At 31.5% G+C, this 22,016-nt stretch overlaps 1 protein-coding gene and 1 non-coding gene across 3 annotated transcripts in view; both read right to left on the bottom strand.

Annotated features, from left to right (window-relative positions):
• The window catches only part of LOC100650813 (BTB/POZ domain-containing protein 6-B), a 33,867-nt gene extending 19,793 nt beyond the window's left edge, over nt 1-14,074 (bottom strand). Inside the window, exons 1-2 of one of the 2 annotated variants that reach the window (XM_048407639.1) lie at nt 13,889-14,074; nt 13,514-13,698 (exon numbers count right to left, since the gene is read on the bottom strand). In XM_048407639.1, the coding sequence (XP_048263596.1) occupies nt 13,514-13,698; nt 13,889-14,043 (340 nt within the window). In that variant the 5' untranslated portion in view covers nt 14,044-14,074. Of the gene's footprint in view, nt 1-4,075; nt 4,371-13,513; nt 13,699-13,888 lie in introns of those variants that run through there. The other variant, XM_012310610.3, reaches the window with a different exon arrangement.
• Nucleotides 14,075-21,699: 7,625 nt separating this feature from the next.
• Nucleotides 21,700-21,772, bottom strand: TRNAK-CUU. Its single transcript has one exon. It is a non-coding gene; the product is annotated as a tRNA-Lys (tRNA).
• Between the last annotated feature and the right edge of the window lie 244 nt (nt 21,773-22,016).

Here is a 22,016-nt window from a genome sequence, read left to right as displayed (position 1 = left end):
TCACTCATGCACGTACGAATTTATTTGTTACGGATAGCTTCCGCATATGTATGCAAATTAATATACTTTTATAAAAAGATTTAAACGGGACCTACGTAGATTTGATTAGATTCAAATATTTTGATTCAGCTTTGAATATTTTTACATATTGTGTTCGTTCGTTTAAATTGTCCGTAAACGTATAAAAATCCACAGCCATAATTATAAATAATGAGTTTCATGATATCGTAACTTATTTGGTTGGCAACTAAGTGATTGCGGATTTTCTCATTACCGCCTAATGACAAAATCCGTAATCACTTAATTGCCAACACAATAGGATAAAGATGGTAAAGTAAGAAAATTGTAAGTGTTTCGAGAATTAATTTTGAATGCAATGAATTAATTTTGGTGCAATTGATAATAAACGTAAAGGATAATGATATGTTTTCACGTGACACTGTAATAGTTATACGTGCACCATTGTTATTTTCTTTATTTACTTTATTTTAGTAGAAATATCATTTTGTACACTCTTTCTGGGAAACGTAATACTTTAGATGTTTAGATTACTTTGTTTATCTACAGAAAAAGTATTCAAATTTTAACAACTTTTATTTATATTCCTATATGAGTCTCTTTTTTAGAAGCAGAGTTGATTAATTTCACATATGGTAGGTTTTTACGAATAGATTGTTCCACATAATCGACAGAAGAACAAAAAAGCGCAAGATCAACGAAAGAAATTTTACAAGTAAATTTTACAAATTACAAATCATCTGATTATCCTAATAACATTGTCAAGGAACAAATGACTAAATAAACTTTCACGAGTTTGTTTATAAAAGATACCGTTTATAACACCATCGTCTTATGAGCAACTTGTGCTCAACAAATTTTCGAATCTAATTTAATTTATTCTAATGTAATTTAAAAGAAATTAATTTCTTTCTTGATACTATATACATGTATTTCATCGGTCGAAACAACATAATTAAGTAATCAATACAACTTTATTTACACCGTATGGACTACGTAAAATGTAGTAACATACATGAAAAAGTATAATTTTAATTGTACGTTAGAGAAAACAACGCAAGAGAAACTCTTTGATTGCATTGCAGTTATTTTCTTGTACCCAGGTCGCGTCATACCGCTCGGAGAAGAATATGTAACATATTATTGGATTCTTTCGAAACAATGGACGAGCATTAGCTGTCAAAGAAGAATGTGAAGAGGGTAAGAGCTGGAACATGTAACGAGAACATAACTTACGACAGGGTGAAGCGGAATTATCTGTTTCGTATTTCCTCGACCGTATTGACGATGACCAAAGTCTAAACTAGTCGTAGATTGTCGATAACGAGACAAAGTCAATGACATACAGACTTTCTTTGGTCCTTTAGGAACAACGCGAAGAAAATCTCGCGTGCCTAAGAGAATTCTAAATTTAACGAAATAAGACAATTGGATAACAACGTTCGAGACACCTTGGAACAAGAAAGATAATGGAACGAGGTTTTGAATATAAATAAAATAAAACAAATTAATAAATTATATTATCTTTTGTATAATATATCTTCAAAAGCGTTGTATAAAGCGAATAAATATTATTCAATCGAAATATTCAATATAGAGTAAATATTACTCCTTTGCAGACTAAAGTTTCTATTGATACAATCGACTGGCAATTTCAACGCACTTTTGAGATGAAATTTTGTGAAATTAAATTAACACACGTTGCAAAAAAAAAAAAAAAGAAGAACGTTGCATGAAAACATTACAGATTGCCTAATCATTTTATATGTAGGGTGTCCCAGATTTTTCTACCAAACGTTATCACTATATTCTATGGAGCGAGATAAGGAAAAAAGTCATATAAACGTATGTCATTGAAAGCATTGTCAAAAAGTTATAACGCAAAGCGACGAAAAGAGCGGGAACGAACGTGCGTATACAAAGTATAAATAGATCAGGAATATTTACATCTAATAGTAATCAGAGTTTTAACACAATACTTTTGCATGATACTTCTGTAATTCCAGTTACAATTCCATTTAAAAATATTTTCTATTCCTGTCAATACGAGATTGGCAGCGGCAAAAAATTGAATTTATTACTCTTTGTAACATTAAGTTCTCTATGTTACATTAAGTCCTCGTCCAATACTCGTTGAAGCTGAAGTCATAAAAGTATTACGATACCTTCGATGATTACTACTAGACGTAAATATTTCTGATTTATTCATACTTTATTCTTATAATGATGTGTGTGTAATAACGCGTGTTCCTTATCGTGCATTTCATGTATCGTCTCTCTGTTAGAATTCTTTAATGATTTTAGATTTTAAGTTTCTTTTTTTATTTTTCTGGGTGATATACGTTCGTACGATACTCTTTTCTATCTTTACCTACACAATATACTGACAATGCTTGACCGGAAAAAGATTGGAACACACTGTACATAAGATAAATTTTATAATTACAGAGATTATACATATCTTAATGGGGATATTACATATCTTTGGATATTTAGAATGTAAATATAAAATATAACACAAGAGTAACGTAGAAACGAAATCAAATAAAAATTTCCACGTTATCAATGTCGCGGTAGCGGCGCAAAATTTCACATACAGTGCAAATATTAGATCTAAATATCAAATATAAAGCAAACATTCGTCCTATGTATTCGATCTAATTATACAGCCTTGGATTAAATACAGATGAACTATAAATATACAACAGATATTCGATTCAGACATTAAGATACAGAATGTATAAAGTTGGAAATTATCGTTCTGGACAGATATAAATGAACTAAAGAAACCTATGAATTAGAGATTCACGAAGAAAACATGTTCTGGTAATTAAACGAAGAATTCATCTAACGACGATAAGTAGCGTACTTCGATAACTACCATAAAGTGGTACATTCAAGAAACGATAAAAGCTGTACATTCATAACATCGTTGAAAACACATTGTGAATTGAATCGTCGCATGAGAAGACTGAGGGTTTACAATGGCAAAATGCGCGAGAACCACTTGTTAATAGGATTGCAGTGTATCGGTAAATCCTTGAAGAAACCATGTCTTTTTCCAAGGTTCCTAATATCGGATTAAACGAACTAGGATATTCAGTACCTGATGGAACAATGTCTTTTTTGTTCTCTGACTTGGGGAAGACTTATATGCTTGTTACAGTTAGGTGTATAATTGTATTTTTACAAAAGGACAGAGTTATTATTCGATTTATACACTTCGCTATCGTAAAATTGTTACGAACTGTTAACATGGTGCTGTTTCGAAAGGATTGTACCTACGTGTCGCGTTATTATTATCTCTTTAATATGTTTTACGGTTAACGTTTCACAGCTATGATTAAGAAAATCGATTTATAACAAAAGTGTATTAAGAGTTAATTATATTAGATTTGTATATATAGGAAAAAATTAGTGATAGTAATGATGGTAAAAATTAGGTACTCTAGCGTTCCTAGAGAACGTTAGATCAGATATCATTGTCTTTAATATTCATTTCATATTGGAGTTTCCAAAATATAATATAGAATTTTAAGCTATAATTTATAAATTATATCAAGTATTCAAATTGTTATTCAAGAACATGTATATCAAATATTCAAACATTAAATTTTTCTCCACAAGTTACTTTGCGGGCTATAAATTATTCAGAAATTAATTTATAAATCAGGCATAAATTGCTAACTTAAATTAGAATTAAATATTTTTAATCAAATGATAGAAAATGAAATAAACAATACCGTTTACAAAAATGTATACACATTTATCAACGTTTGAACAAAATTAAAAAGAAAATTATAATTTTTTCCTTAGTTTCTTCATACTTTGTGTATACAAAATTTGTTGCCATAACTATTATCATCATAAATATACAACACACGGTATTACAAAGTGGAAAATATATTTTCTATACCGTGTAACACCTCCATAATCTTTATTTTGATGTTGCATATATAAATTTATTACATAATTATTATATAATTATCTGAAAACGAAACGAACTTTCTTCAACCCTGATTCTTAATTTCTATAATTTCTTGGACTCCATCCTCACCTTCTCCATTCGCTTCCTCGCCCGATTGTTTATTCCCAAATCCAAATAATCTCATGTTTATCGGATCAGCATCGATTCCTTTTACGTGATTCCTGTAGAACGCGAACGTAAGGGAAACGATCCATTCGCTGACAAACCACAGCACACTACACGCGAAACAGTCGAGAAGTTCCGATGTCATCAAGTCGCGACACGATAACGGTCCATATATCATTAATAACTCGCGAACGTAGTTTAAATTTGGCCCCAACCAGAAAATGTCTTAGAAATAGGGGATTTTTCAAACCTTCAGCTGCAGCTAAAATTAATCATACATATATCTCAAAATGGAGATCGAAAAAAGTCTTTTGTTTTATATTTTTCAAAGACAAGGCTCAATTATTAATAGTCAACTTCTATCGAGGTCTTTGCTAAACTCATTTATTTAATTTCCATACATAAACAATTATTTTGTTCGTGCATGATTGCTCAATATTTGTATTAGTGGTTCTTTATGTACCAAGAAATCTCGAATATAAAAAATATTTATATAATATAGCAAATAGAGGACGCCATATTTAATCTTAATTATCAGTTTTTGTTAAATTTATTATTAACTTCGATTATTTAGTTCATACGTGTAAACGTTTCTTCTTTATTCATACATAATTGCTCAAAATTTGTAATTGACGTTTCTTTGTGCATCAAAAACTCTTAAACATAAGACAGGTGTGAAAAAACCAATAGAGATAGTCTACATTAACTCTTAGTTACCCTTCTTTGTCAAATTTTTCGTTAAATTCATTTATTTCATTTCCATGTATAAATGTTTCTTCCTTGCTTATGTACAATGTTACGTGTAACTATCGAAACTGGGGTTAAAGATTCTTCAGCGCAAACTTCGAAACACAAAACAGATTTACATAACAAAGAAGGCTATAAATTTAACAATACACTTAACAAATTATCAGGTAATTTTACTAAATTCCCGCCACAGAACGTTTACGATTGATAAATACATAACTGACAATTAAAGATCGACAACATAGCGTACCACGACACTGCTATCTTGTGACAATAACAACGATGTCTCACAGTTTATCAAACACAAGTTCCAACTTCAATCAAAGAATTAAATACGAAACGACTACAGCTCACTGATTTCTTTGTAGAACAACAAATGTATCAGACTTTTTCTTCAGAACAATAAATATCAGACTTTTTTCGGAAATAGAAGAAATATCAAACTCTGTAACTGTCAAAGATCATACAATTAGTAGAACCGATACTAGCGTCGCTGTTAAAACACGTGCCGCGCGAAATACACTCGAAGAATGAACCGACTGGCAGTAAGTCGATGCGCTTTTGTGGTTTCAAAAGCGACCACCAGCATCCTGTCTACAAGGAATCACGTGATTAATCTTTTGTACATGCACACGTAGTGGTATGTGTATAATGTGTCATACACGTGTGACGTCCCATTGTAAGAGGTTAGAATGGAATAAACCTCATTGACCGATATTCCTTTTTCCTGCTGTTCGATCATTAAAAGACGAAGCATCATTAATGGGAATCCTGGAAAAAATCGCGCCACGTAATAGGAAAGAGAGAGACGGAAAAGGAAGTTAAGGAGAAGCTGAAGAGAGACAGAAAGTGGTAGAAACCCAGTTTCGAAGGGAAGTTCTTGTACTATTATTCATAAAAGTGGTTAGAAAGTAGGGGAAGTTTCATTCTAGTGGAAATATTTTACTGGATTTAATTCTAGGAGAAACGGATTTCCTTATGCATTTGGGACTCTATAGTCGAAGATATTAATTTCTTTGTTATAAACTCGTGACTTTTAATCGATTAGAACAATCGACCTATAATATACAACGTAAAATATATTACATGTAAGCGATTATAATTAAAGTAATAAATGAAAAGAAATGAATATACGGTTATGTTTCCCTCTAAATATAAGTCAATATAGAAGAGTCTTTTTGTAGCAAAGAAAATGGACGTATAATCTAAATATAATTCATAATTGTCATGTTTCGTCAAATCTCTTTGGTCAAGTTGCAAAAACACAAGGAATATGAAACTTGTCATTTTGATAATTGTTTGATAATTGAAAATAGGAAATATTCTATATTACACAGAAAAATACTGTATGTTTTTTTTAAACGATTCGTTATATACAATGTACACTACAGATCATAAACATTAGGGCGCTCGGTATAAATGAAATATTCCTCGCTCCTTTTATTTTCTAATCTATTTTATTACAAATTTGTGATTTCATTTGCGTCATATGCCTTTTATAATATAAAATGTTAAATGAAGTAAAATCTGCTAGAGTTTTCCAACAGATGTAATCACTAAATTGCTTATGTTATACTGAGCTTGTATTATTTTAATTCGCCATGCAAATATTATGTTATATTATATAATAATCTATGCACAATATACTTATAGATATTACAGCATAATTAATCAATTCATTGAGAATATCAATCGTTCGAAAGAAAAATTTAATGTTCTTTCGATTTTTCTTTCATGGATAAAGGTACGATTTATATTTTAGTGTATGCGAATTATAATCTTTTAAGGAAGGAAATATTGATAGAGGGCAATAAATCCGATAACTGATACATTGTATTATTTTAGTGTTAAAAATGCACCGTATTATCTACCTATGACGATAAAGCGATGAGGTCACGAACAATTGCATTTGTTTCCATGGAAAACTAATAAATATTACTGTTCAAACATTTACAAAGTGTCATATGACAGCTGCAATTAGCTATATATTTGATGGCTGGCGTGTCCTCATTATCTATTTATAAAGCGATGGTTAAAAAGTTTCTAGTGACGTAGGAAATGATGATATCCGCAATGATACTCACCTTTAAATGTCCTACAATTTTTTTAATACCAATTATGTTCGATTGAAAGATCATAAAAATATCTTTTACTTAGAAGGAAATGGTTTCTATACTGATCAAAAGAAAAAAAAAAAATTGAAAATAAGCGTTTTTTAATAAACTCTTAAATAAATTCAAATCATACTCTTTGGGTATTGTCCAATTTCTCAAATTTCATTAAATGCAATTTCCGTCAACCTGCAGAAAAGCTATCGCATAATCTAATTGGACATTTTCCAACTTTTTTATTGATATGTATAAATCACAAGCTACTTTAAATAACGACAATGGCAACAACAATAATAGGAGAAAAAAGTAGTCAAGATCTGATGATTAGAAGGAAGAAGAAGAAAACGAAGAGATAAAAAAATAATTGTTTATAGAAACACGTTGTACTTTTAATATAAATTGCTCATCAAGGTATCTGGATGTAATATGAAAGTAACGACTATTATCGTCTCATCTTACCATATTTGATATTTCGAGCTTACATTTGAAGCAGATTTTGTAATACAACCTAATTAATACATTCGCATTGTTTGAACGTTAGTAGACACGACATCCCTAGCTTATATCACTATGAAACCTCAATGATGCGAGAACATAAACAGTTTGCAATGTATCGACATTAAACGTGCCGCAGAAAGGCACACGTATTGATGAGTAACGCAACATTGCTGAAAACCAGATTACGTGGCAACGAACTGATGTAAATTAAATCGTCGCATCAAGCACGAACTCGCAACATTAGTTATATTCTCGCTCGATGAAACCGTGTTTCCAGTAAGATGACAAGGAGTAGGATTACACAACTGTTCCGTCTATTATGATACATTTGTAACAACCTTGATACTAATATGCAATTCGTTTAAAATATCCTATTTCACCAATACGAACGCAGAAGGTTGTACGACAGACGAATATCTTCTAGTGACGATCGCTCGATCGTAAACTGGTAAGACACATTATTAATTACTAGGTGTACGTATTAAAAAATTTTTGTCTACATGATCTTGGCTTGAGAATGTTTCGATTATTTTAATTAAAATACCTATATCGATAATAATGACCTGGGCTAACGATTTAGCAAAGTAAAGAATTCGATTTTTATTGTTGTACAAAGGTGTTTAGTTATTTTTATGTACGATAGAACTCTGTTGATATGTATGAACCTGTCGGGGGGCAAGTATAACGCGAGTTCATTTATTCCTCTCCACTACCTGATGATGTTTCGTTCAGTAAATGGGAGTTCATGTTCACGTAGGAGGATTCCATGAAACATTCGCTGTCAAATACATAATAATATTGCAAACTTGTATCAATTACAGAACACAAGAATGTGTCACGTAACGCGTGCCCCTACTGTTTATATCTTGTTGTTAGACGTTAAGTGAATCAAGGCTCGATGGTAGTTCAGATAATAATAAGAACTCAAGTTGAAATTCAGATAATCAGATACTATTACAGTTTCGTGTATATAAACTAAGTTCCACTGTATATACATTTTGGTTGATAAGATATACCGATAACAATGATTTGACGTAGCTAAAGACTATAATTAATGGTTATCTCGCAAGAGTTTCGAATATTCAATAAAAAAAAAAAGGCAGACACGGTAAGGATATAGCGAGACCCGGAATGCAAATGCGTTTAACGCGATCGATGTAATCGCACCTAAGCAGATTCGTTTCGATCTCGACGTCGGGCACGTTGCTGTCTGACATTTCCGCAATTTCGCGTCAGTGAGTCATAAGACAAAATTGCACGTGATACGACGGGAAAATACACCTCATTTGCGAACGTGCGTGTTGGCCTATTGCTCGAACATATCTTGCAAATGATCGACTTTTTCACATGTGACACACGCCTGGTAATTTCACGTTTTTACCTGAGAACAGCGCGCCTAACATGCGTAAACCGCGAAGCGTTTGTTGTTATTCTCGCTACACCTGTCGAGTCGCACACGCATCGCGTGTGAAAGCCGCTTTGCTTCGAGGAAAGCAAGTCTCGATCGATGGAATTCAAATGTAACGAGAACTCTCGTTTACTTTTCGCCATTTCACGCTTGCGTTTCATTGCTCGCTTATCCGTTGTCGTTTTAATTCTCGAAACGACTAGTATCAAAGGAAATTACGTTGATCCCGTCATGGGTTTCCAGCTACTATTTACCAAATTCCAGCTACTTCATAGTGTTTTAAATTTCAGACACGAATAACAAAATTTATTATTAATTGTACTTAGGATCATGTGTAGAAATTTCGCTTCTCTAAGTAGAATAAGTCTTCTAATTCGCTTCTCCAAGTCATATATACATGCACTATGTCGGACAAATTTTCTTTGTTTGTCTAAATTGTTGCTAAATACGTATACGATCATGTATACATGTGTAGCTGTTGTTTAATTCTGTTAATGTATTATTATACCATATATGATCATCGTATACGATCGTATACGTATGGCCATCATTTAATGTATTTAACGTATTACTACACCATATGGTGAAATATCCCTGTAATCCCAATAGTCAAACAAATCACCTGATTAGAATATCATTGAAAATGTTAGAAGCCTGATCGCATCATCTGCGTATTTATTTTTGATCACTGTATTATTCGATTTGACAACGAAAATTTAGGATGTTTAACAAAGTAACGAGGACACAAAAGTATTGCATATGTCAAACAGGATATAAGTTGTAACAGAGGCACAGGAAAGAACACAAGTTATTGATATGCTACTATTTGTAGAACTTCGTAGCAACTAATAAGCTTTGTTATTAAAATTTCCTCAATTTTATTCACACGATAGCTTTACTTGTCACGCGTAGATTTAAATCTACATGATTCATGCGAACCCTCTGCTTGTGATTGATTGCTATTGTTGGCAATGGTGCTTTATTCGGCACTTGGGGTGGCTTAGTATTAACTCTGAATTAGAATCATTGGGTTACAGGTTACTACGACAATTTAGTTCGAATTAAAGTAAATTACGATAAAACTCTGTTTATTTGAATCCATTGAAGGACAAACAATCCACGTAACGAGGGTTCATAAATAGTTCCACATTACGTTTTACATTAAAAGTATTGATCTTCTAAAGTCTATTGATTAAATATCTTTTATCCTTTTTCGTGAGAACTAGAAGCCCTCGAAGTCTTAGACTCATTTCTTTTTTTAACATTCTATACGTATATTTCATTTTATAATCTACACAAGTCAGATTTCTTAATGCAGAAACAAATGTCGACTTATTGACAATCATGTTTCAAATGTTTATCTTTAAAAGTCTTGGACTCGTTCTTTCTCAACGTTGCATACGTATACTTCCTTTTGGAAATTACAAAAATTAGGATTCTTAATAGTATAATGAACCAATGTCCGTTCACTCTCAATTACATTTCAAAAGATCTCAAGCAGGAGGATTTTTTCCATGGGAATAAAAGTTGGAGGAATATTGAATTTTCATTTGAAATCTCTGAGGCAACCTCTTTAAAGTTTACCGTTGCTACCATCGCGTGATCAATACTCTCTGCTTGGTGTACAGTTTGTTACGGAGGTCTACATTCTCTGCCAATCCCTCACCCTCAGCCGGAGAAGGAGGAAAAGAGGGTGTACGCTCCGGTGCGCAAAATCCGCCACTGATACACCACAGTAACGATTTTATCGTTTTCGAGATATGTCTCTTCGTCATTTTCCAAGAACCTGTTCAATTCCTCCCTATGATCGGTGAACAAAAATAGATTTCCTCAATGTGTGTTCCTTAGTGATTACGATAGAATTGATCATTAATTCAATATTTATAGTTATTTCGATATTAACGTTTGTCGTAGCATTCGTAACCAGTCGTACGATTCGATGATTACATGAAAGATAAATTTGTTTCAATCCATGCGTTACAAGCAGATTACGGATGTTCGTGCAAATTTATAGTTTCATGAACGTAATTATAGGAATGAAACGAAAGCAAAAATTTATTTTCTCCAATATGAAATATTATAGTACTTTCGTGTACTATATGTAATTTATATATTTTCGCACCTTAAAGTTCTTCGTGCACGCATAAATATCCGTAATCGAATTATAAATAAATGATCTACGTGTTATTTAAATGCTAAGTTGTTTCAGAGAGAATATTAAAGAGTGGAAGAAAGAATAATATATATTTTTTTTTATTTATGATATTATATTTTATAACGTAACTATTATTACGTTGATGAATTTTAATCTTTTTTTTTCACGTTCCAGAAATACAAACTCTAATCGTTTGAAAGATATGAAATAAAACATGTTGATATCTAAGTATTTATAAACCTGTCGTTTCTGGTTCTTGCAATCTATTCGAGTAGGTAGGAAAACATTGAGTAGTTTAAGTGGTACACGCCTACGGTGATCAGACAACTGTTCGTAAAAATTATACCTCGTAATTATACCGTCATCGTAGGGGAACGGCCGGGTTACATTTTGCGATAGACTATCAATTACCACAGATAGAAATCGATGGCAATAAATAGAACAATTTATAACTTGTAAAATTTTAAGATACGAAAAAATACGAAGTACCTTTTAAATTTATAAGAAATAATATATAATTTGTAAAATAATAAAGTCAAATCTGTCTAAAATTTTTCTGGAAATCTGTCATGATTTTACGTTATAAAATTATGTCGATTAATTTAATTCTTAAAAAGTATCGTAATATTAAATATTAACTTTCCTCAAATATTTCTAACATTAAGTATTAATTCTTTGAAAGCAATAACATATGACAAAAACCCTTCAAGTTCTCAAATCTTTTTCTACGTAAGGAATTCCAGTTTGATACGGTTGTTCTGTGAATGGAATTTTAGACACAAGAAGCCACTGTGTTTCCATGATATTTCCTCAGTATTTGAAAACATGTATCGATTATTCCCGTGATTCTAAGTATTCGCATTCGATATATCTTGTTTCTTTCACGTCATCAATCTTACGAATCCGTGACTTAACCCGTAAAAGAGGAATTCAAGCTGAAATAATAATGTGTGCTTTCATGCTAACAGAACCGTAAAAGTACGTTATGTTTTGCTCTCTAGGAATTATTTACAATTGCTAATCTATCAAAAATGTTAGAAAATCCTGATATTATATTGAGAGTAGTATCTTATTATTCAAAATTACATGAAAGATTCTTAACGAAAATAATTCTATTTATTAATTCACCTGGTTCCTACAATTTCGATTTATAGAAATTTATCAAAAAAAAAAAAAAAAAAGAAAAAATAAGAAAGAAAGAAAGAAAAAGAGTAAAAAATGTTAGAATTTTTTAACGACAATTCGATCGTATCTCACATTGTTAATTAAGTTCGTTTAACATTTGTACGTATTTGCTAGTGAATTTATAGCCTCCGTACCGCCTAACAAAGAACTTGTTTAACGAGCGTCCCAAATACAGAAAGTAAACCTGTGGAAGCGCAGCAATTTGCTGTGCTAATCTTCGGAAGTAACGTCTAACCCAAAAGAAAACATTGTGGATGCGATTAAAATAATCGGAAGAATAATTATTGACAATTAAATCATGCTTGATAATAATTGCTAAACGAGCTTAGACGATAATTTCGAGGAAATCGAATGTTTATTCTCGCAACCAGATATTTTCATTGTCGTTGTTCATGGAACGTGTAAAAAATTGAAATTTATATTGGTATTATTTTAAGTACCGACATTATTTTCCAAAAGTAATTAAAAATATAATTCCTATTTTCTTAAAATTTTAATTAAATCGTCGAAGAGGAGTTGCATCGTTAATTAAAAGCCAAAAAGCACGGTGTTTACCAGCCCTTTTAAGAACTATAACAAGCTTAAAACAGTAACTAGAGTATAACGAGATTAAAGTTGAAAGAAGTGGTTAGCTGGGTTCAGTATATGTATATGGATGTATTAAAAAGCTCTACTCGTTTCATATGGTAAGTACAATTACGTGCATAAATAGAAGTTAGAATTTTAACGTTGATTTCAAATATCTGTATTATAAAGAACGATTTATGAAAAATGACTAATAGATACGTTCAATAATAAAACGATCACGGATAGACCAATAATTTCTATGGAATAAGAAAGAAAAGAAGTTAATATAGATGCTCCTAATTTATTTCCCGCGTAAATTAATTTCATGCTACTTCACTCGCTATCACAGACCTATCTAGAATTTTTATCACGTTGCATCAATATTCTACGAACTCTGTAAAAGTTGTTGTCTAAAGTAAATTCAGTTTGTTTAAACAAGCGTATCGATATTTATCTGCCGATCACGTGCCTTCGAAAGGACACTGGAATCCATGCACTTTTGCGATTAACGTTCCACCCTATGCACCATGACTGCACCAGATCATTAATCTACCATAACAATGGCATGTGACGCACTAGAGATTCATTTTTACGAAAACATTCGCTTCCTCGTTCTCATTAAACGACCGTTTCTCAAGAAGAATACGTTTCAATGAAAAAAGACAATGGCCACTTGAAAGTTTGTTTAAGAAAGAAAAGGACGACACTGGGCACATTTCACAATTAATTACCTTCTTGTGTAAACAGCAACTGCGACACGCACACGCTCTTATCGGTACAAATTCCAGCGGGAAGAATATTCCTTGCAAGCACAGACGAAGAACATGCACCTTCGATTGCGTCTTCAAGATCGCGCGCTTCAAATTCGCATTCTTTCTGCCGCGTTTCTAATCCATCTGTCTCTGATCCACTGACTCTAAATGATATCAACCGAGTTATCTACATTGAAGAAGTTCCCTCGTACGTTTCTGTTTTACGGAAGAAAATGTTGCTCGGGAAAAAGAAAAATGAAACTGTGAACACCGTCGCGGATTTTAAAGGGTTCGTTTGCTCATGGCGACCGATTCGACGAGACGAGAAACAAGGAGTAAAAGCTGGATGCGCACCTTCGAGTTTTCAGGCCGATGAATCGTTCAATGTGCTGCAAGCTCGTTTTTTCGTGGTGCGAACATAATACCGTACGTCTTGGCCGATGACCAAGCCTGCAATGAACATATAATTCGCACTGAGGAACCGATGCCCCGGCCACCAGACGTATCATTGGCTATACATAGCACGCGTCGCGACGCGCAGACGCCGGGCATCTCTGCCCTTTTGCTATAGTTCGATAAACAATTTCACTGTTTCGTATTCGCCGACTTTCCGATGGAAAAATGCAAAAAGGAAGTATTAATACGAGGGGATGACTCGCTGTACGATTAGGAAGCAATGAATGAGTTTAATCGACGGAGATTTGGCTCTGCGTCAATGAACAGATCTTCTTCTTCTTATTTAACCCTTTCGAGATTCAATGGGCGACGTATGTCAACCTTTCATTTTGACAAAAGTAATGTAATCTAAGGTAACTTTGCTTCTACAGACTGCTAGATTGTTATAAATTTTTCTTATCAATAACGTAGTAATATAACAGTGAATGCTATTTTGTGGAAAGTAACGATACTCGATCTAATTTTGTTTACAAGCATTATATCATTGCATAGGAATGAGTTTGGGATTTTCTTTTTTAAAGCAAATAAATATAATTGGGGAAAATACGAATTGGACATATTGAAAAATACGTGTCGTAAATTTTCTGAATTTTGTTACATAGAATACATAATTAATAGTTGTACATTTATTAAACAAATACAAATTTATTATACGTATGAACCTACAGTGAAGTTTTCTTTTACTTGTTAAAAATGCAAAAAGTTTTGGGGATTAAGAAATTAAACATTCCTTAGGTCCTACTTGTTTCTTTTTGTTTTATAAAAATATATCGTACGCATATTTGATATATATTTGTTACTTAGAATATAAAAATTATTATTCTTTCCTTGATCCAAGTTTTTCAAACGACTCAATTCACAATGAATTGCTTCGCGAGAAATTAATTGGAAACGGTTTAACGCTCCTCAATATGAAATAAGAAAATGAATTTTATTTTCGTTTACTATTTCGATTAGGTAACGTACTAATAACAGAATATGTACAAAACACTCAAGGAAACTAGAACAAAGGACAGGAATAAACAAAGAACAATTATACACGATTATTTCGAGCAATATAATTATACCTGTTAACTCCAAGTAAGATATTTTGTAGAGAATTCATTTCCTACAAAAATTTAAAGAAGAACTGTAATACGAATTTTACAAAAAAATATTCAAGTAACAGACATGAGACTAATGATATTTCTCTGTCTAAAAAAAATTTTTTTTTCTAAAAGTAATTTATGCCATTTTGAAGAATAAATTTGAATTAATTCTACAGTTAAAGTTGTTATAAATTTGTCTATATAATGAGTTAGAAATAAATGTGTGTTAACCGATTAACAAATCAAGCTATTAATAAGAAGATAAGATATTAATTTTTTAAGAAATATGAGCTAACGAGTGAAATCAATGGGAAAAGAAGTTCCCCTTTTCTTTTTCGAGGTGTTAATGACCCAGATAAGTGCCAGTGACTTCGAAGATGTAGAGCTCTTGGAAATAGAATTCCTAGCGTTGGCTCAATGTTGTTGGCCTAATATTTTTCAAACAACGCAAGGGATAAGAGAACCTGACGTACAGCAAATTCTTTCGAATTCCATTGAGCAAACGATAGGTCGACAGCAACGATTAGATTAGTGTTCTCATCGGTATAAATCAATTGTTCTGCCAAAAATGGGGCTAAAATTTGCGTTGAATCGACTCTTCGAGTTGCTGGCCTTCAACCTTGCGCCAATGCATCTACGATTAGAGTCAATGCACCTTTGTCAATGGGACGTGGAACGCTTATCGTAAAAAGGTACATACATATCTGTTTGTATATCAATAGTTACTTTCAGTTTCGTTGAAAAGGTTTCGTAATTTCGTATTTATCGCGTGTTCAAATTCAAATTTGTTTGGGTAGTACTTTTATTTTGAGAATTACGTAACACAATAAGTTCAATTCTTATAAATCTTTTTCTCTTCGCCACATCATATTGTTTGCGAAAGTAGACTTGAATTAATTTTAGAATTAAAATTATTAGTTAACATTTATATCGATAAGTATTCATAAATTCTAAATAATTGCTTCACCTACATTCTATTTGATTTTAAAGAAACGAAATGAAAATTATTAAATTAAAAAACTACTGTCAGATTATAAATATTTGTACAAATTCTTATTTTTAGAAACACAAGTGAAGAAACAAGCAAGAACCTCGAGCCAAGATTGTTGTACTCGTTAAGTACTCCAACGAGTATAATACTTTAAACATCTCATTATTTTTTGTATTTTGCATCTTTAGATTTCCCATAAATGCTTAAACATCCAATCTACTCGTTAACAATGTTTATAGTATGTACGTAAAAAATTCTGAACGATTGTTTGCTTTCCACATGTATTTCATTTAATTCTAAAGAAACGAAATTATTTATTCGGCTTGTTTAAAACATTGCTGTATCTTCCGTGTTTTCTTTCTGTTTTTCTTTTTCGTTTGATAGTCGTATTTCCTATTGTGTAATATGAATAGAATTGATGTACTATGTGACATCAGTAGAAACAGATGGTTTGAAACTGTGAACAAAATACGAGTGGAGAACAGTGAAAGGGGAGAAGGAAATCGAGATACGAATGCTTGCATGTAAGGACATTAATTGATAAGGACAGCAACTTCTTGGACTTCCTTATGATTCATTCTGTGCATTACGTATATAATTTAGAAACCTAACAGTCTCCCACGGAAATTTTACGTTGAAATCTTGCTTCCTGTTTTCCTACGGTTTTCAGTAAGTAAGTAACAATTTTCGAGAGATTGAACAATTACTCGTTGAATTCTATCAACAAAAGATTGCATTTATAGTGTCATTTGTACATTACAATCTTTATAGTTAAACATGAGTTTGTATACATTAATAATCAAGATAATATATAGAATAACAGTATTGCAATATTCTATAATTATATGACTTTTCGTTCATTTATGCGTTTTAGATAAATAAACAATTATGTATGTTAGGTCCTAAATAGAATTAAAGTTACCGCTAATCCAGGAACGTGGAGAATACTCCCTTAGTCAATAACAGCTTCTGTCTTTGATGTAATCGCTTGAACACAACTCACAGCGCAATTGCCTATTTGCCTAATTACAATTACTTCTCCTTACACTGCCAATAATTTGATATTATCAGTATGATTACGATAAATGAGACTAGAATCCTATAAATTGGCTTATACATACGTATATGTCATCTTGAAAATTTCTATTTTGCCAAATCGAAGAATATTCAATTATTATTACATTTATTGTTAAAAAATCTTTGTTTCGAAAAAGTAAACTGAAACAACGTTACAGTGACTGGCCCATGTTCCAACTGTCGCAACAGTGATACGATTTATTAAAAGTCTTATCGAATTAACTTTAACTTGTCTATGCAAGTTATAGTTAATTGCAAATTAAGCATATATGCTTGTGAATATGCAAATGAAGAGTTTTCTGATAAAAATTGTTTGTTTCTTTTGCGAACGTGATCGTAAAGATGGGGAAGAACTATTGATCGAAGAATATGGGGACGTGTCTGACAGAATTAGGTCAAGGTACAAGATCTGGGGTTTAAAAGTTGTCCAGGGTCGATAGCATCCGCAGCGAAACGGAAGGCAGAAATAGTTGACCAGAACGTCACGTAGGGATTCCCCTAAGCCTTTAACCTTAATACGACGTTCTGAGTGAATTCGAGGGATCAAAAGTGCAGCAGCCTATTCTAAATCATATCGGATGAAAGCGATACAAAATAGAGTGAAATAAATAAACAGCAATTTATCTGTAATTGTAGCAGGATATATATGGTTATTTGAAATTAAAAAAAAGAATGGAGCCTCTTGAGAAAGATTTTTCTTTTTTGAGAATTAACGCGATAATGTAACAATATGTACGGACAATGATGCGCTTAAATTTTAGAAAATAAATTAAATGTAATTTTCAATATAAATCGCGCCGTTCCACTTACAACGGGATCGTAAGTTTCAATATATTTGAGAAAAATTATAAAAATTATAACGGTTAATTTGGGATGTATTGCCCCATTACTTTCTAAACTCTGAAGAATTAAAATTAAATTTTCAATATAAATCGCGCCGTTCCACTTACAACGGGATCGTAAGTTTCAATATATTTGAGAAAAATTATAAAAATTATAACAGTTAATTTAGGATGTATTGTCCCCTTACTTTCTAAACTCTGAAGAATTAAGATTAAATTTTCAATATAAATCGCGCCGTTCCACTTACAACGGGATCGTAAGTTTCAATATATTTGAGAAAAATTATAAAAATTATAACAGTTAATTTGGGATGTATTACCCCATTACTTTCTAAACTCTGAAGAATTAAAATTAAATTTTCAATATAAATCGCGCCGTTCCACTTACAACGGGATCGTAAGTTTCAATATATTTGAGAAAAATTATAAAAATTATAACAGTTAATTTAGGATGTATTGTCCCATTACTCTCTAAACTCTGAAGAATTAAATTGTAAAAGATATGAAGAAAATTTCTCATTTTCTATGAGATTACGATATGAAGAAGAAACATAAAGGTGAGTATAAGAAAATATAAAAGATATATAGAAAAGCTAGTTCGCCGAAAGTTTGTTATTGATTGTGTTTTCATCCTCGTTTGAGGATTGAAATGATAAGAAAGAGGAGAAGCCCAAGAAACATATAAAAAAGCTATTAGCAGAAGTCTGTCGTTAACTATATTTATACTTTTATTGGCATTCGTTTTTATGGCATTATATGGCCAAAGAGATGCAATGGAAGATGAACGAAGAAGAAAATATACTTTTTGATATTACGTCATTTACAAAGGAATCATACGCTTGCCTTTGTGTTTCGAAGAACTTTGTTCGATCGTTGAAGCTTCTTAGACACGAATAAGTGAATTTATACCTCAGCATGAGAGAAATGAGAAAAATGTATATTGTTAAAATAAACCTGAAACTGATTTAATAACGTAATAAATATTTTCATAAGCTTCGAACATTAAATATCTTCACGGAAGAAATTATATCGATGAAAATTTCTTAAAAAGACAACATATTATTTTTTTTAAATTTATTCTATAATCTGTAAATTTTGTGCTAACTTTTATGTTGATATTTAATTTATTATGTAAGCGTAAAATATTTCTCAGGCTGACTCTGTCGTTTGTGTTTCCAAAACACAACCAAATAAGTCGTTTTCGCTAAATCTCGAGATTATTTATCAATTCTCTGCAAGAAATCTTGACTGACAGGCGTATGAAATTTATTCCTAAACATAATTATTGTAAGGTCGCGCAATGGGATTTCAGGCACCTTCCTTTTTTCTCTTTTTTTTTTTTTTTTGTTGCGTTCAAGGCTAATTTGACTGGACTGTACGCTATGCCGAAGTATCTTATATAGTATACTGTATATGCCAAGTATACTATATATACTAAGTATACTATACAAAAGGCATAGGATAACCGACAAAGAATGAGGATGGCGTGTGCCTCGTCAACGAGGCAATGAGCCCCTTGCATTTCTGTAGCAGAGTCATACCTTTTCGTAACGGCGAACACGCTGTATCGTTAAATTCTAAGGCTGGTTGAACGTTTTAAAATAACGTCAATACAGCTGATGTTTTGTTGAGTAATCGAGATGTAGATATTTTTAAAACGCGCTTCTTACAGTTATTTAACGTATTATTTTTACATTAACGTTTAATTTAAGATTTATAAATTTTCTCACGAAAGAAATATCATTCGTCGAAGAAACGAAAATAAGTCTATTTTCTCAATTTATTTCTTATTTTATTATATTATATTTTCCAACGTATTATGTTATTCCAATATTTTGCTACACGAGTTTTCAGTAGTAAATAATAATATCTTGCAATACGATCAGGTGATCTCGTGTCTTAATATATTGTAACACGGGCTATCGATTGTAAATCCCAATACTATGTCAATATAAGCTTACAGTTTAAAAACCTGATATTTCGCAACCTGAGATGATTCGTATTTATATTTGGCGATAAAGAGCTCGCTGGTCTCACGCTTCCTAAGTAGTGAAGCATTGAGAAGAGTCAGACGCGCAGACACGATCGTAAACACAAAACACAGCATAATAATCAATGGCCTATCTAGACGTTAGAAGTACAATATCAATATTTCTGTAAATAGCATTTCGTAAATAATATTTTAAATTATGCTGTTCCATAAATATATTATCAATATTATTGGCAAACATTTTTAAAACTTTCTTATACCTTTTGAGAAATTATAACACTGATCTAATAAAATAAAATAAATAGCTATCGTTTCAATTAAGTGATACAAATGTATAATATTATTTTTATGTACGTATATACGTAAATTATTACTAAGAATTAAGACGTATTTTTTCATATCTATTGGAATTATTAATTAACAAATAGAACAACCGAAAAATATTCATAACGTGTAATAAGAATAGTGGCTCTTGGAATTCGATAATCGATCACTTTTCAATATTAATACAAGTACATTTAGAAGACTGCTTATACTAATTATTGATAAGTCAAAAAACATTCATTTCATTGATATTCCTTCGCTAAGAATTAATTACTAGATTGCGTTGTAATATGTCGAGTACTAACAATAAATATTTCATGCAGACTCACAATTTTATAAACGCAATTAATGCAATGGAACCTAAATTTATTATATGTTGTAATGAATATTATAAATTATAAAATAATGTACCCACTAAATATTATAATATGGCTTATCTTTGATATTTTATACGTTTCTCTACATTATATGTTTTCTATACACGTTTCCACATTTAAATTTGCCATAAATCCACGAATATTTACTAATCACATTAAATTGTTTATAATATCGATTTACCTGTAAGTTCCACGATAAAATACATTTTCCAATCTCTCAAGTAGATTCTCCTATGTGTATTTAGCTATATTGCTAAAAATTTGAAACTCCTTTATCTCTATTTACAACTAATATGATCTAAATGCCATTAAAATGAAACTACATATATTCTCTTATTTGTATCTCTGTCACATTTTCACTTGAACTCAGCCCTTCAAAGTTCACAAGTAAAAAATTCAGTTCTACGCATACACCAGCCACACAACGCACAATTTCGGACACAATTCTGTTCTACATTCACCAAATTATTTCAACTGAAATGATTTTTCTTTTTCAAAATGTCCCGAATCAAATCAACTAGTAAATATTTATATATTGATACCCCATGTAAATTGTTGAAGATGATAAATCATGTGAATCATTACTGTTACAAGTCTGATTTCTTCGCGATATACGCACTTTTCGATAATGCATTTTTTTTAGCTCAAAGTTGACTGTCCAGCTATTATTGATGATGATCAACCGCGCAAAAAAGGACTAAATAAATTGCTGTAGAAACGTGTTCTTTTTTGCAGCAACGTCCTTGTAGACATTATATATTTAAGATGATTTGTCATGCATACTAGTGTACAGTTCACCTTTCATCAAGGATATGTGTTCGCTTGAAAATAAATGATGAGAACAAGTTATAATCACAGTTACGTTTCTAAAAAACGAAGTTAAGAAAATAAAGAAATGTTGAGGCACTAGAAAATAGGTGCGCATTTTATGTATAATACTATATATAGGTTATAAAATGTGTATAAATTGCAACGTGATAAAAGTAATTTTAAAAAAGGTAAAGAGAGGAAAAAAAATATCGCCCAACGTGGGGCTCGAACCCACGACCCTGAGATTAAGAGTCTCATGCTCTACCGACTGAGCTAGCCGGGCTTGGTACTAGACGGTTTAAAGAAATTTATTTTTTAATTGATTTAAAATATAATTTTTATACAAATAAATCTATTAAATAAATATATAAAGATTAATAATTTATGCATTAATATAAACGAATTAATACAAAACGAATAGCAATATTACGAACACATGTGATTCCTTTCGCTATAACATGCATTTCTATAATAAAATTATTTATTACTGATAAATATTGATTTTAAGCAAATCATTATTTTATGTA

The sequence above is a fragment of the Bombus terrestris genome, chromosome 7 (genome assembly GCF_910591885.1).
Source record: "Bombus terrestris chromosome 7, iyBomTerr1.2, whole genome shotgun sequence".
Lineage (NCBI taxonomy): Eukaryota > Metazoa > Arthropoda > Insecta > Hymenoptera > Apidae > Bombus > Bombus terrestris.
The sequence above is the reverse complement of the archived record's forward strand: the minus strand, read 5'-3'. Positions and strand labels throughout refer to the sequence as shown.